The sequence below is a fragment of the Scardinius erythrophthalmus genome (assembly GCF_964197995.2).
Source record: "Scardinius erythrophthalmus genome assembly, chromosome: 4".
NCBI lineage: Eukaryota > Metazoa > Chordata > Actinopteri > Cypriniformes > Leuciscidae > Scardinius > Scardinius erythrophthalmus.
The window spans coordinates 10846402-10862228 of record NC_138224.1 but is presented as its reverse complement, the minus strand read 5'-3'; the positions used below and the strand labels follow the sequence as shown (position 1 = coordinate 10862228).

General features: G+C 36.4%; 2 protein-coding genes across 4 annotated transcripts; one reads left to right on the top strand and one right to left on the bottom strand.

Moving 5' to 3' along the window:
• The first annotated feature begins 3776 nt into the window (after window positions 1–3776).
• Window positions 3777–6657, top strand: opn1sw1 (opsin 1 (cone pigments), short-wave-sensitive 1). The gene is made up of 5 exons (XM_081364321.1): window positions 3777–4345; window positions 4427–4595; window positions 4681–4846; window positions 5393–5632; window positions 5712–6657. Exons 1-5 carry the CDS (start codon window positions 4006–4008, stop codon window positions 5805–5807), a joined length of 1011 nt encoding a protein of 336 aa, XP_081220447.1. The 5' UTR covers window positions 3777–4005; the 3' UTR covers window positions 5808–6657.
• A 1593-nt stretch (window positions 6658–8250) lies between these two features.
• calua (calumenin a) lies at window positions 8251–15592 on the bottom strand. Of its 3 annotated transcripts, XM_081362855.1 has the most exons (9): window positions 15003–15112; window positions 14672–14780; window positions 14099–14191; window positions 13353–13589; window positions 12984–13177; window positions 10816–10982; window positions 9812–9872; window positions 9473–9672; window positions 8251–9387 (listed from the first exon to the last, which is right to left on the bottom strand). In XM_081362855.1, exons 3-9 carry the CDS (start codon window positions 14152–14154, stop codon window positions 9283–9285), a joined length of 1020 nt encoding a protein of 339 aa, XP_081218981.1. In that variant the 5' UTR covers window positions 14155–14191; window positions 14672–14780; window positions 15003–15112; the 3' UTR covers window positions 8251–9282. The 3 variants fall into 3 exon arrangements, with proteins under 3 accessions (XP_081218981.1, XP_081218983.1, XP_081218982.1); XM_081362857.1 differs by lacking the exon at window positions 14099–14191 and having other exon boundaries at window positions 15003–15118; XM_081362856.1 differs by lacking the exons at window positions 14099–14191; window positions 14672–14780 and having other exon boundaries at window positions 15003–15592.
• Between the last annotated feature and the right edge of the window lie 235 nt (window positions 15593–15827).

Below are 15827 nucleotides of genomic sequence, written 5' to 3'. Positions count from 1 at the left end.
TGGCCAGCATCATAACATTCCCTACCTTGCTTGATAGGTATCACTACCGAGTACTACTGAACCATTCTGGAGGACCATGTGGACCTAATGGTTCAAACATTGTACCCTGAAGGAGGGGCCGTGTATCAGTAATGCACCAATACACACAGCAAGACTTGTGAAAGAATGGTTTGATGAATATGAAAGTGAAGTTGAACATCTCCCATGGCCTTTGCCAGATCTAGACATTTTTGAACCACTTTGGAGATTTTAGAGGAGCATTTTTTTCCTCCAGTAGCATTACATGTGAAGAATGGCTCAAAATCCCTCTGCCCACTGTGAAGGACTTGTATCTTTCATTCCCAAGATGTATTGCTGGTTGGCTGAAGGAGGCCCAAATTAATTATTGTGGTCTAAAACCAAGGTGTGTCAGTTTCATTGTCCATCCGCTGTTGCATAACACCTTTTCAGGTCTTGGTTCATTTCAAGTCAGACATGATGACTAAATTAATTACTTTCAGTTCAGTTGAGTTGACACTGTTCACACACAGGATGCTGATTCACCAAAAAACGGCTCATAAAAGTCACTCATTTGTGTGTTTCACTGTTGTAATTATCTATATTATGTATATTTAACACCTTTATTAATTAAATTTGTTATTTGTTAAACAATAGTTTGATATTTTTGTACATTATTAAGACCTTTATTTACCTAACCGTTAGGCTACTTTTGTGCTGTACAAGTTTTTGCACAAATTTTAAGAATCAGTCCTTGTAAAATGTATATTTGCTGAACAATAATCTGAATATTGGGGAGTAGAGGGGCACATCCCATTATGGTGGACCTCAACAGCCCTTGCTGGGACTTTTAACCTGATCTCTTCAAAGTTGAGCAATCTCTGAATTATATGTTAAATTAATGAAAATATTGAATAAAAAGGTTCTAAAAAAATGGGAGGATGACCCTTTGCTTAAATAATATAATATAATTTATAGGCTAATAATTATACTTTTTTTACTGTGCGAGGAGTAATCAATGATTTATTTTTTGCTTTTTTTATTCTGTTCTTTAAAGCTTTTCTCTCTATGAGATAATGGAAAAGTTTTGCATTTACAAAAATAATACTCTGCAATTAACTTTTATTAAATTTATTACAAATATGTATCATTTGACATTTAAATTTCTGACATCATACATGCGTAATTTGAAAAAAAGTATAATCCATCTTTGCTTTCAGACAAGTTTCAACTTTCAGTCTTTTCCTGTCTCTTTCTTCTCTATTTCTCTTTTTCTCTCATGCACATATATCTCTCACACATTGGCAAAACAGACTAAAATGAAAAGATCTTCCAAACAGCACAATTCCATATAGATGACTTCAAATACATATTAATTTTATATTTCAGTTTAAAGTCCACTTTATTCACACACATCCAATGAATGTAATCAAATGCATCAGATTCCGTTATCATTTATTGATATTCTATTGATAAAGGTGCATTACATAGTTCATCTCTGTAATGATGTCCATCACCTTCCTGTAACCCAGGTCGTATCATACCCATGCAACTCAGACGCATAGCTTGGTTACAATACAACCCCGGGTCACTGGATGGCATCTGACTTTCGTGAATTGGATCATTTCATATTCAAGAGACTACAAAATCAACATAAAATACAAAATATCTAATACAAATCTAATACATGCAGTCTTATTTTGAATTTTAGAGGATATAAAAAGTAGCACAATACATTATAAACTGAATATAATCGTCAAACATGCAGGTTATTGATACTGTTACGTTTGTATGAACGGAATATATAAATATTAAGATTGTACATCTACATATATAAACAGAAAACATATTTCTTCCAGACAGTTCAAATGAAAGACCTGTAAATAATCAATTAACATTAAAAAAGTAACTGCAAAATTTTGATTTTGATTACTTCTGTGCAAATAAAGAACTCAAATTATACTAACAAATCTAAAATATGCATACTTCAGATGAATAAATTCTCAGGTTATGATGCTACATTTCATTAATTATAATGAATAATAAACAGAATTCACATTGTAAAATGCTCCCAACCTAAAAGACAATACGTACCTGCCAAAACCAGAGAAAAGAAATGGCAAAGAGAGAGGGGAAGAGAAGAGTCTCCAAGGAGAAATGAAGGAACTGAAGTGAGGTGTATAAAAAGAGGCCGGATTTACAGTTTAACACTCTTTATCTCTCCCCAGATTATCAAAATTTACCCACAATCTAAGTCTCAGCTAACAAGATAAACTGCCAGTTTGGACGTAATCCCTCTGTGCCATCAGTGCGTTATGGGGATTTTTAGGGATTGGTTTAGGTAAATCTGGTTTCCAGATTATGGCTCATCCTTGTGCTTGGGGACCTTAAGAGTTTGGTTTGCCTTTCGCCTGCTTATACTGCTGCTCATGCAATAGAAGCCAAGCTAATAAGCTTGTTTGGCCTAAAAAAAAAACTAGGTCAAATACTTTAAGTTACCTGTTATATTACCTTCAATGTGATTTAGCGCATCCGAACCAATCTATCAGGATCCAGTGATTTAGGACAGTGTTTTTAGTACGAAGAAAATGCTTCAAAAGCTTCCAAACCATTTAAGTAAAGCGTCTTAGAATTATGGACCAGTCAGGAAATATATACAATGCGTATAATCTTCACATTTCTCAACAGACCACAAACATAGAGCAACCTTGAAGTCAGCTGAGGCTAGTACAGTATTTTACTGTACCAAGAGAATTTCAATTCAATTGAATTCAATTCACATTTATTTGTATAGTAAATTTTCACAATGCATATCAATTTAAAGCAGCTTTACAGAAAATGCATGTGTCTACATTGCAATTTAGAGTGATCTGTTATCAGAGGTGACTGGGTGCAAGTTATGCATTTCAGAAATGTACATACAGTATACAAATCACGCAGTTAGCTAACAATATATTAATTTAAGGCAGAAACAATGAGCTTATCGATGTAATGGATACATGTTGTTAACAAATGATTTCACTGATTCGTTACAAACCTGAAACCCTGATCTAAAGTTATTGGAAAGCAAAATGCAGGTCAAATGTGGACCAATATGTGGTTTCATTGGGCTGTGGAGGGCATTTAGTTATATAGTGCGTTATACAATTCAGATTGTTTCACAGCAGCTTAAAAGTATAATAAACAGGGAAATGACAGTGTCAATTTAGCACAATTAATCAATTATGAAACAAACTCAATTTAAGCTGTCAATTCAGCTCAGCTCATTTAAATTCAGTTTTCATTAAATTGAATTCAATAAAAGTCTCAATGCAAAGTTCATGAATTAAGAAACAAACTAAAATCAACAATAAAGCAGCTCTACAGAAGACAATAATGTTCAGTTCAAGTCAGTTCACTGCTGATTCAATTTAGTTTAACAAGTTTAATTCAGCTATAAAGCAGCTCTACAGAAGGCATTAGTGTCATTATTCCGCTCAAGCAAGTTCAATGTTGATTCAGTTCAGTTCAGTTCAATAACAGTGTGGACGTTGCAAAGTTCATCAATTATGAAGCAAATTCAATTAAGCTTAGGCTAAAGCAGCTCTGAGGACAATACTGTCATTATCCAATTCAGTTCAGTCCAAGTTTATTAAAAGCTCAAGATAATATTACTGAATATTTATTTTCTTTTAGAATTGTCTTTCTAGATGTTGAATACACGGTACTACTGTTGTTTATGCTGTAATTCAACCTAAAACATATATAGAACAACACGTGTTGCCTAATCATGTTCTTAGAGATTCCAGGGGAGTGTTGAGTGTAATTCGCATGGACAGGGCGGATTATCCCGGCAACATGTCCGGAAGATCACCCGGAGGATAATCTTCCTTTTCATCCCCAACTTTTCACACTAGGCAAGACTTTGAGGATTTTATAAAAGGCTATCCCGTCTGCATTCGTTCAGTCAGGCTGCTCATTGACTTCACTAGGACACCGTGCTAGAACAAGGCCTCTAACGGCTCAACCATGGACGCGTGGGCCGTTCAGTTCGGGAACCTTTCCAAAATCAGCCCCTTCGAGGGCCCACAGTACCACCTGGCCCCCAAGTGGGCTTTCTACTTGCAGGCAGCTTTCATGGGCTTCGTATTTTTCGTCGGCACCCCTCTGAATGCCATCATCCTCTTCGTTACAATGAAGTACAAGAAGCTTCGACAGCCTCTCAACTACATCCTGGTGAACATCTCCCTAGCAGGCTTCATTTTCGACACATTCTCTGTAAGCCAAGTATTCGTCAGCGCTGTAAGAGGTTATTACTTCCTCGGTCCTACGTTATGCGCGATGGAAGCAGCAATGGGAGCTATTGCGGGTAAGAGGCAGAGTCTATGAGTTTGAACAGCATAGACATTACGTTCAGACTGGTGTGCTGATGCTTGTCTTGTTCTCGCAGGTCTTGTGACGGGATGGTCCCTTGCTGTTCTGGCTTTCGAGAGATACGTGGTCATCTGCAAACCCTTCGGAGGCTTCAAGTTCGGACAAAGCCAGGCCATCGGTGCCGTGGTGTTCACCTGGGTCATGGGTACCGGCTGTGCCACTCCTCCATTCTTTGGATGGAGCAGGTGAAGGAAATTTGCTTGGTGAAATATTTCGAAACACACACTCATAATTTTAAGGATTGATTGAAATTTACATTTGAATGTACAGATACATTCCCGAGGGTCTCGGCACAGCCTGCGGACCTGACTGGTACACAAAAAGCGAGGAGTACAATTCAGAGAGCTACACTTACTTCCTCATCGTCACCTGCTTCATCATGCCAATGACCATCATCGTCTTCTCTTACTCACAGCTCCTGGGAGCCCTGCGTGCTGTGAGTGTTCCAACTCATTGCTTTTTAGTAGACAGAAATAGATAAAAATGTGTTGATTTTTATGATTTTATTTTATTGCATATATTCAGGCAATATTTGTGGTTTATGTATGATTAATATATTAATAAGAATCTAATAATTATTTAATTCATTATTTTGCCTCTGATTTCAACTTCTGGCCATGCTTAAATCAGGCTCAATTATGTTCTTGCATGATAGCAATGCAGAACAAAATAAATGTAATTTTTTCAAACAGTCAGATTTCATTTCATTTCTTCAAAGCATTATAAATTACAATGACCTTCCCATGAACTATTAGGCATTTATTAATAACATTGACTTTTCCAATCGGATATGGATTAAATATAAGGATATTATTTTTTACATTTTTAATATATATATATATATATGTGTGTGTGTGTGTGTGTGTGTGTGTGTGTGTGTGTGTGTGTGTGTGTGAGTGTGTGTGTACTTCATCAAAATAAATATGGATATTTCAAAAGCTACAAAATGAAATGCTGGAAATGTTTCAATATTTATCCACAGGTTGCAGCCCAGCAAGCTGAGTCAGCCTCTACCCAGAAGGCCGAGAAGGAAGTGTCCAGGATGGTTATTGTAATGGTTGGCTCTTTTGTGCTTTGCTATGCCCCCTATGCCGCAACTGCTATGTGGTTTGCCAATGCTGAAGAATCAAACAAAGATTACCGTATGGTAGCCATCCCAGCTTTCTTCTCAAAGAGCTCCTGCGTATACAATCCTCTTATTTACGCCTTCATGAACAAACAGGTGAGATGGACACCACACGTGTGTTGAATAATAACTGTGCACATGCAGACAAACACTAATCTTCCATTTTGTATTCCAGTTCAATGCCTGCATCATGGAGACGGTATTTGGCAAGAAGATTGATGAGGCGTCAGAGGTTTCCAGCAAGACCGAAACCTCTTCTGTGGCTGCATAAATTATTCCATACCACATTTAAAATTTCTCAGGACCTGTTTTCCTGTTATACTCCCCCTGATTGTTCAAATCCCATACCTTTACACATTGTCAAGGGCCAAGGGAGCCCCTTTATCCCGAAGACACAGCCCACTGGATGGCCAAACCGGGGGCGATATCCTACTATCCTTTCTATGCAGAACTGGTACATCTTAAAATACCTCTTTTCTTTATTTTTTTGTAATGAAAAACATTGCTATTTCATGTTAAAACAATGCATTATGCATTGATGATGAAGTAGAATATTTCATTTATCAACTTGCAAAAGAAAATCAAAAAAAAAAAAAGATAACAATTGAGAAATCCTCGTGTGAATGGACTCAGGCAAACTGAAAATGGAAATTCCTGATTGACCCATTAGGCACGATGCATTATAATGCTGTTTTTAATTCAGTCACAATGAGAGCTGAAGGAAACTAAGCATTGAGAATATTCTAACACCCCATACCAATCAAAAGTGCTTGTTTCGACAAAAGAGCACAATGTAACTAAGCGGTTTACTCTCCTCTCCTCTAAAGAACATACTCAGGCCCAGCTTTCTGGCTGGCTTAGCCAAGATAAATAAGATCACAAGGAATTATCCAAGTCCATCCGCTTGTTTGCAGCTGAGGAACCTTTCATTGGAAGTTTGCTGGTAACAAATAATGAGCGACAGCTCTTGTCCAATCACTGGCTTCATGACGTCGGATCTCTAATATCTGTATCTATATTACCTCTGTACATGTTCTGTTGTAATTAGACATGCAGTGTGCATGCATTTGTACATGTTCACAGTTTTTTAGAATTAATAAAGATTTATATTGTTTGATGCATTTTTTTCTCTCTACCTGTTGGTTTCTATTAATCAACTGAAATGGCCTTTATCCCATTGCCTGAAAGGCTAAAATCAACAAATCAATCGAGGGTGATAGATTTAAACATGTTGATATATAACATATTACTTTTATATTCCATTTCATCTATTAACTTACAATAAGTAGGTACAATAGGTTAAAAAAGATAAATGCATGAGCAAAATCCATTTTGCATTGGAATATATAGTGGCCAAAAGTGATATCCGACCTAGGGAAATGGGCTTCTTTGCACTTTATTCAAACTTTGTGCCTGGTAAAACTAATGTGCGTGTTCTATGTTTCAATTGTATCATTTGTCATGACACAATGACACATACCGAATTGTGAGGACATCATTTTTGACCAAGTAGTCATACCAAGCTATATTATTAGCTTGGTATATAATCAGATGTTATTTTGTGGTTTGTGGAAGATTGGAGCAGTGTTCTGCAGTCCAACAAGCCAAAATTGAACTACCTAGCATTGGTTGGTGACAGGTATGTATGTTTTAATACCAAATGCATGCGTGGCACCAAGCATGGCAGGGGGAACATAATGGTATTGATGCAGCATGTCTGCACTGCAGCAGGTGTTGGAAGAATATACAAAATATCTGGCACTTTGAAAATGGACCAACACAATGTAGCCTAGTTTGGAGGATCTGTTTGGAGAGCAAATCTGTATTTTCCAACATGATATCGATCCATGATATATGATCACGCAATATCATGCTCAGCATTTTGAAGTCTTCAAGTGGGCTACTCAGTCCTCTGACCTTCATGCCATTGAAAACTTTTGGGTAATTATAAAGCTGAACTGTGAGAAGTCATGCAGGTCTTCCAATGAAGCTAAACTTTGGGAAGAACTTAAAGGAGAAGTTCACTTTTAAAATGAAAATTCTGTCATCATATACTCACCCTCATGTTGTTTCAAACCTGTATGAATTTCTTTCTTCTGCTGAACAGAAAAGAAGATATTTAGAAGATTATCAGTAACCAGACAATTTTTGGGTCCCATTGACTTCCATAGTAGGAAAAAAAATATACTATGGAAGTCAATGGGACCCAAAAACTGTCTGGTTACTGATAATCTTCTAAATATCTTCCTTTCTGTTCAGCAGAAGAAAGAAAATAATACAGGTTTGAAACAACATGAGGGTGAGTAAATGATGACAGAATTTTCATTTTAAAAGTGAACTTCTCCTTTAAGGAGGATTGGAAAAGAAGTTAAGCAAGACATGCACAAAGTTTAATGAGTAAATGCCCTGCAGAATGGCTGCTGTAAAACAAAGGAGAACCCACAAAATATTTACTGATTACATTATAGTTAAAGTATGTTTCGTTTCGATTATGCTTTTTGTTTTTCTATGCTATGTCTGCATAATACAATAAAACCCATAAGGTCTTCTTCCCAATATAACATACTCCTCATATTTTGATTGTTTAATAGAATCTGAAGTGTCATTAAAAGTATTATTTTAATTTTCTTCTATTTTAAGATTTTATATTTCTTCTGTTAAATGGAATCTCGAACAAAAAGACAGAGACAGAAAGTAATTACTGAAAAAAGATAATCAGTTATAAGTCTTTATTGACAATTTGTTCTTTTCAAGATACAGTCTATTGAGCTAAAACAGCACCATTTGAAGGAAGTCACCTGAAAACCATACTGTAGGTGCTAAAACATTTTATATAGGAAAAAAATGCATTAATGGACCACAAAGGATGCTGCTATGCTTGTCACATGGCAAATTTGTTACAAACATCATACAATTGTTAGTGTATTTTTAAATAATGAAATTGAAAACAACAAACTATTCAGCAATGTGTTCGATTGGACCCTATGAACCAAAATTATTTGAAGTTTTAGACACATAGCTCAAACTGAAGATCCAACTCAAAATAGTGAAAGGCACAATGAGCGATGAGTGCTGAGAATCTAGGAGTCTCATTCATGGGATGCGTGAATGAAGATATTTTCCTAAATAAATATAGAAAGAAAACAGTATATTGCCTTTAGAGAGAAACAGAGAGGGTCCACATCATCTTATAATCAATGTCTGTGCCAGGACAAGTACACACAGGAGAGAAATGTGAGATTACATGTATAAAGCTATAAACATATTCACATAAACGTGTAAATATATACATATATTTTATACCTATTTGTATAAACCCTCGAAAGAAACCAATCTGAGAGCTTTCAGTTCAGTATCCTAATGAACAGGACTGTGAACAGCAAGGGGAGCTGATCGTATCGTAGATCAGTAACATGTATAAAACTGCCTTGAATTTAGCTCTGAATAAACAGCTTGGCATTATCAAATATAAACAGTAATTGAAATGATAAAAATGATGTACATGGACCACAATTCCAAAGACAGATCAAACTAACACTGATAACACACTTTACAGTAAAAACAAAAAACTAAATAAGAATGCATGTCGGAATGCACTTCCATGTGCAAAAAGAGAAAACAATCTATCAAGTGAACTAAATCTGAGGATTTAGTGTTGTATTATGATCAAGCAATATAAAATAAATTATATTCTTTTACCAAAACAAGTTCAAAATTAATTTTCTATTATACTAGAAAAAAAAGAATTAAAACTCATCATGTCGAACTAACGCCTCCCCAAAGTCAGTCGCTTGACTTCCCACAAACAAATCATACTTGTTGAGTATTTCCTCTTTGGTGAGTTTGCCATCCTGAAAAACAGTGAGACAGACTCAGTTTAAATGATTTCAATGATAACTTTACAAAAGCTGACAAAATAAGTTATGGTGGGCTTACCTTGTCTGTGTCAGACTCGTACACCAGATGCTTTGCTTCGGCTTCTGCGTGGTCATAGTCGGCCGGCAGGATCCAGTCCATGGTTTCCTCTTTGTCCATTTTTCCATCCTTGTTCTTGTCTCTAAACTCTGAAAACTGCTCTCGCTCTGTCGCCACCCATTCTGGCTCGTCCATTTCATCCTCATGGTTGTACATGTCGCCTGATATTCAAACAAATTAAACCGATTTTAAGCTATAACTACACATTTACTTCTTTATGCAATGTATAAAAACATAGGAAAACTTTTAAAAAACACTTTCAGATTTTAAATATCATACCTAACACTGTATTTCACTCACCAATATACTCCTCTAGGTCGATAAAACCATCACCATTCTTATCAATATCCTCCATAGTTTCCTGATGATAAAATTGAAGGAGGAAGATCAGTGAAATAGGCTAGAGAAAATTACATTTAAAACAGGAAACATCCTAAGCAGATTCTACGAACAAAATTCGTCAGTGCACATAATTAAGAAGAAAAAAAAGTTTGTTGTTTTACTTTCTAATCAACATCACCAGTATTTTGATTTTTAAACCCCTACCAAAATACCAAGATTCATTCTGGAATGAAGCACCCACTTTCAATGATCCAATCAATTCCCGATGGATAAAATTACTCTATTTTCTCACTGAATTACACATTTCACCCAGAAATACACTACCATTCAAAGGTTTGGGGTAGGTATTTTTTTTACTTTTTAATGAAATTAATACTTTTAATCAGCAATGGTGCTTAAAATTGATCAAAAGTGGCAGTGAAGACATTTAAAATGTCACCAAAGATTTTAAATGAAAGCTGTTTTCCCGGCTCATGAGAGAAAATTAACAATTCGTTCCCATGACTTACTAATAAGTCAGCACATTCAAACTAATTTGTTCCCTCGTTTTAAGTCAATTGTGTGCACGATATAATAATTTGTTCCCTCATTTTACTAAACCGTGTGCACAATATAATAATTGTTCCCTTGTTTTACTAAATCATAAGCACGATATAATAATCCGTTCCCTCATTTTACTAAATATTGCGCACAATATAATCATTGTTCACTCGTTTTACTAAATCGTGGGAATGTTTTAGTTAAAGAAGGAAGGAATTATGTGGCTATGATTTACTAAAACGAGAATGAATTGTTAATTTGTGGCCATAATATATAGTATATTTAATTTTGTCCGCAAGTGGCGTAAACTCCAAACCTTTGAAAGGTGGTGTACGTCAAATTACAAAAGTAAAATGGGATGCGAACGGGTTTCACAATAATTTTAGCCTGGGATAGAACTGACATAATAGAAACAGACCCACCAACACAACAATGTCCTTCATATGTTCATACTCCTCAGGATGTAGGAAGGCAGTGAACTCCTCTTTGTTAGCGATGTGGTCTCCATTTCCATCAGCCATTTTAAAGCGCCGTTCATCTCTGGCCATCATCTGCTTGTAGTTGTAGCCGTCATCAGGTTCAGGATCATCTAGAAAAACACAGACGGCACTAATTATTATTAAAATACACATTTTTGCAATTCTGCTTGACAATTCTGTCATCATTTACTCACTCATGTTGTTCTAAATCTGTATGACAGACTTTCTTCTCTGGAACACAAAATATGATATTTTGAAGAACTGTTTTTGTTCATAAAATGAAAGTCAGTGGGATCTAAAACAACATTGGATGCCACTGACTTTCATTATATGATTAAAAAAAAAACACTAAGAATTTTTTTAAAAACATCTTTTGTGAAAGAAATTCAAGTTTGGAATTACATGCGGCTGAGTAAATGATGACAGAATTATACGTTTTGTGCGACCAATCCTTTAAAGGGTTAGTTCACCCAAAAATGAAAATTCTGTCAGTAATTACTCACCCTCGTGTTGTTCCAACCGCGTAAGACTTTTGTTCATCTTCGGAACACAAATTAAGATATTTTTGATGAAATCTGAGTGCTGGATCACTCCTCCTGCAGGCTTATGGACACTATAACTTGCTGGCCCAGAAAATGTATTAAAGACATTGTTAATATAGTCCAAGTGACTCCAGTGGCTCAATCTTAAAGGGGGGGTACAATGGTGTTTCATGTATTCAGAGTTGTTTACAGTGTTAAAGAGATGGATTCTCATGCTAAACATGGGCAAAGTTTAAAAAATATATTTTGGACGAATAACGGAGAATTTCTGTGCCGAAAATCTTACTTCCGGGTTGGTACAAGTTTCGGCTGGTTTTTTTCGATCGTGGATCTAATGACCTAGATGAGAGTGGAACTCCTTATATGAGTATTTCTCTCCGAAAAGCGCGCCCGCGCACACGTCGAACAGAGGAGAGCGAGACCGCGCACATCAACGCGCTTCAACAGGAAATCATCGGCAGCCAGCGCTGCATAGGATTTGTTCAAGAATGTCTCCAAAAAAGTGTGTTTTTGGATGTGAGGGAAAGTTTACCGTGTTCAGCTTTCCAAAGAACCCAGTGTTACAGGAACAGTGGATGCAGTTTGTTTTTCTGGGGCAGCAACGGAGTGTACCAAGTGCGGTTGTGTGTTCTGGCCATTTCAGTGACGAATGTTTTATTAACAAGGCCCAGGTCGACGCTGGATTTGCAAATCGTTTGCTATTAAAACGTGGAGCGGTCCCAGTGATAAAAGACCCCATTCATGTAAGTACAATTGGATCAGATTTCTGTATTTTGCTGGAAATCAAGCACTACCACTTGACTCTATAGCTCCGCCTCCAGGACCTCGGCTTTTTCCGGAGAGAATCGGAAAGCTGTATTTTTCTTTAATAAATATAATAAAACTAAACACTTTTTGGAGATATTAAAGATGCACTACTACTCTATAGGTACTCAAGATTAACATGAGATTAGGTGAAACTGTGCATGTTATGTACCCTTTAAGTTTATAAAGCGACGAGAATACTTTTAGTGTGCAAAAACAAACAAAAATAACGACTTTATTCCACTTTTCATTTCCTTCTCTCTGGGCCTCGGGTCTTTTCACGTAGTGTTTAAGCGTAGCGCGTCTGTGTTGCACGTCACCACGTAGGCTCACTATTGGGAGACGTGTGTGATACGTGGTGAAGTGCAACACAGACGCGCTACGCTATTACACTACGTAAAAAAAAACTCGAGGTCCAGAGAGAAGGAAATGAAAAGTGGAATAAAGTCGTTATTTTTGTTTGTTTTTGCGCACAAAAAGTATTCTCGTCGCTTTATAAACTTAAGATTGAGCCACTGGAGTCACTTGGACTATATTAACAATGTCTTTAATACATTTTCTGGGCCAGTTATAGTGTCCATAAGCCTGCAGGAGGAGTGATCCAGCTATCAGATTTCATCAAAAATATCTTAATTTGTGTTCCGAAGATGAGCGAAAGTCTTATGGGGTTGGAACAACATGAGGGTGAGTAATTACTGACAGAATTTTCATTTTTGGGTGAACTAACCCTTTAAGGTTGTTTATAAAAAGAGACTGCATTTTTACCAAGGTAGGTGCCGTATGTGATATTCTTGTATTCATCCCAAGAGATCATGCCATCATTATTCATGTCAAAATCCTTCCATTGCCTATCAACATTGTCATAGATGTACTTCTTTTGAGCCTTTTTGATCCATGCTTTCAGCTCAGCCTCTGTGACAAAACCATCCTCGTCTGCATCAATCTTATCCACAATTTTACTGAAAGGCAAAATAAGAAGAACAAAAAGAAAATTCACTATAAGAATGTCCTCTCTTAATTATTTTTTGTGCAGTCACATGTTGTAGGAAACCACCAACTCTCAAAGAAAATAATGACTTCCGCTCATTTTTGTTCCAGCAAACATCCCTTAACACTCAGCAGCACAATCCTTACCCAAGCCTATTCTTGCTTTCCTCTGGGGTCAGGTCATCAAAAGACTTGGCTTCCTCCTCCCCAAGGAATGCATCGTGGTCATAGTCAAAGTTTGCGCCATCGTCGTGCTCTTTGCTGCTGAGCTGCGCATCATGGTGGACACGGTCTTTCTTCTCTGTGGGTTTGCTGGTGGCGTAAACCACACACAGAGCAAAGCACATCAACAGAGGCCTAATCTCCATCTTCATCATGTAAGCTCTGAGGAAAGAGAGAGCAAATATTAACATACATATGTCCCAAATCCCTTTTAAACTAAAACAATACTGACAAAAATAATTTCTAGTGTGGCTATGTTTAAATAACCACAGTGCAAACATAACTGTATGAGTTAACAAGGTCTGTTTGAATCAGTGTATGTAAACACTGTGTGTGTTTGAGTAAGAAGTGTGAAATACATGGCTGCATTTATAGGGTCAAAAATACAGTAAAACAGTAATATTTCTGAATATTATTACAATTTAAAAGATACAATTCTTAATATACTTTATTTATGTGATGGCAGAGCTGAATTTTCAGCATCATTACTTCATTGTCACGTGATCATTCAGAAATATTATGAATAGAAAGTTCAACAGAACAGAACTGATCTAAAAAATTATAGGCATTTATAATGCTACAAAGGATTTCTGTTACTTTTGGACAATTTAGTTTGTCCTTGTTGAATGAAAGTGTTACATTCTTTCAAAAAATAAAATAAAAATACTGACCCTGAACCTTTGACCGGTAGTGTAAATGTGTGTAGCAGGGGAAAGAGAACCATCATGACTGGCAAATTATCAGACAGAAACTTTGACAGGAAACTGTCAGCATAGGCAAAAAGATGTTTCCAGAGAAAAAAGAGGGGAAAAAAAGGTGTAATAAAAATGATGAACCCGAGAAGTAGCACAGCCAAGGCAAGTGTCCAAGACACATCAAGTAAAATTAGCACAAAACTGGTCTAAACTGGTGGGCATGGCGCAAATTCTGATGGGACATTTTAGAAACACATTACTAAATGGGAGTTATAATGCAATACTACATAATAAAAATGACCTGCAAGCCTTTAAATACTTTCAGTCTCAATCAGAGATTAGTCACACCAGAAATAAATCACATGTTGACTGCATTAGCAGTTTCATTGGGACTTTGGTAGGCACTAGGCACAGTAATATGAGAAATAATTATGATGTTTTGATCTCACACAAAAATAACACAAAAGCTTTTACTACTGGTTAACATATACGTAAACAAAAACTAAGACAGATATGATCAAAAAGCACAAATAGAGGCCAACAAGTTACCTTTCGGCACATAAGATGTAATGGCAGTCTCGGTCACCATTCACTTTTATTGTATGGAAAAAATGCAATGAACGCAAATGGTGACTATGGTCGTCTGTCCTCTACCATTCTAGTTTTGTTTTCACAGATGAAAGAAAGACAGATATAACAATATTATAAAGTCACTGATAACAGAATTTTAATTTGGAGGTAAACTAACGTTATCCCTTTAATTATCAATACTAACTGTCCCTTTAAGTGAGTCGTCATTACAACGTACACGGTCAGGCAATGCAACGGTCAAACATATTTCTATATAGTACAAACAAACACGTATAAAATACAAACTTACCTAGATTTAGTACGAGACCGAAAAACTCAGACACAATACTGGGGGTCTTTAGTTCAATCTGCAAACCCCTGTGCCACACCGTTTTTCGGACGAGAGCAACGATGCAATCCAATCACAGCGCGAGTAGTGAAGTCCGTCCACTGCCATTGGGCCACTTCAGCACTACAAACCCCGGATGTAAAGGAAACCGTTGTTTAATAATGCGCTGACTCCGCGCACTCTCTTTTAATTGGCTACAGTCAAACGGGAAACCAATCAGCACAAGATACTACAAAATCGGTTGATGCGTCGCTCAAGGCCGTTGTTCACCTAGTGAATTGTCTTATTGGGTACGTCTTGCCACGTCCCCAAATTTGAGAGAGACCCGCAAATCCTCGCGGAAAGGTGCTGCCATCCTGTAAATCTACACAAACCAAACAAAAATGGTGGGAGATATTTGTAAAAACGATTAAAGTAGTATCGGCCTCGATTTTGAATAGTTGGGTTAACGTTACCTAAAACTGATACCAGGTTTAAGTACATTTGAGTAGTAGTGAAAGAGAAATTAGCCTGTATGTATTCCTGGATGCTTTTCCACACCGTTTACTACCATCTGGTGGTTGAAAATAATCAGCGTGACGTTTGAGAAACCGTCTATTGATGAATATATTTTTGAAGCAAAAAAGATATATGAGTTTAACATTTGAAGGGTAATATTTTGAGCAAGAAGTTTGTAGTAAAAAACACACATTTGTTTTACAATTTAGCTTATCAAACTAATTGCTTAAAAAATAAATCAAAGTGTTACAGAAATTCTTAAGAAATAAAGATCTTATTTTATTTTAA

Excerpts from the sequence above, each read along its gene's own strand:
- opn1sw1 (XM_081364321.1), top strand. The coding sequence starts at position 4,006 with ATGGACGCGTGGGCCGTTCAGTTCGGGAACCTTTCCAAAATCAGCCCC. Across the intron at positions 4,596-4,680 it reads CCATTCTTTGGATGGAGCAG|ATACATTCCCGAGGGTCTCG; the intron begins GTGAAGGAAATT and ends TTGAATGTACAG. Across the intron at positions 5,633-5,711 it reads ACGCCTTCATGAACAAACAG|TTCAATGCCTGCATCATGGA; the intron begins GTGAGATGGACA and ends TTTGTATTCCAG.
- calua (XM_081362855.1), bottom strand. The coding sequence starts at position 14,154 with ATGATGGTTCTCTTTCCCCTGCTACACACATTTACACTACCGGTCAAA. Across the intron at positions 13,590-14,098 it reads CTACCGGTCAAAGGTTCAGG|AGCTTACATGATGAAGATGG; the intron begins GTCAGTATTTTT and ends CTCTTTCCTCAG. Across the intron at positions 10,983-12,983 it reads CACATACGGCACCTACCTTG|ATGATCCTGAACCTGATGAC; the intron begins GTAAAAATGCAG and ends GTGTTTTTCTAG.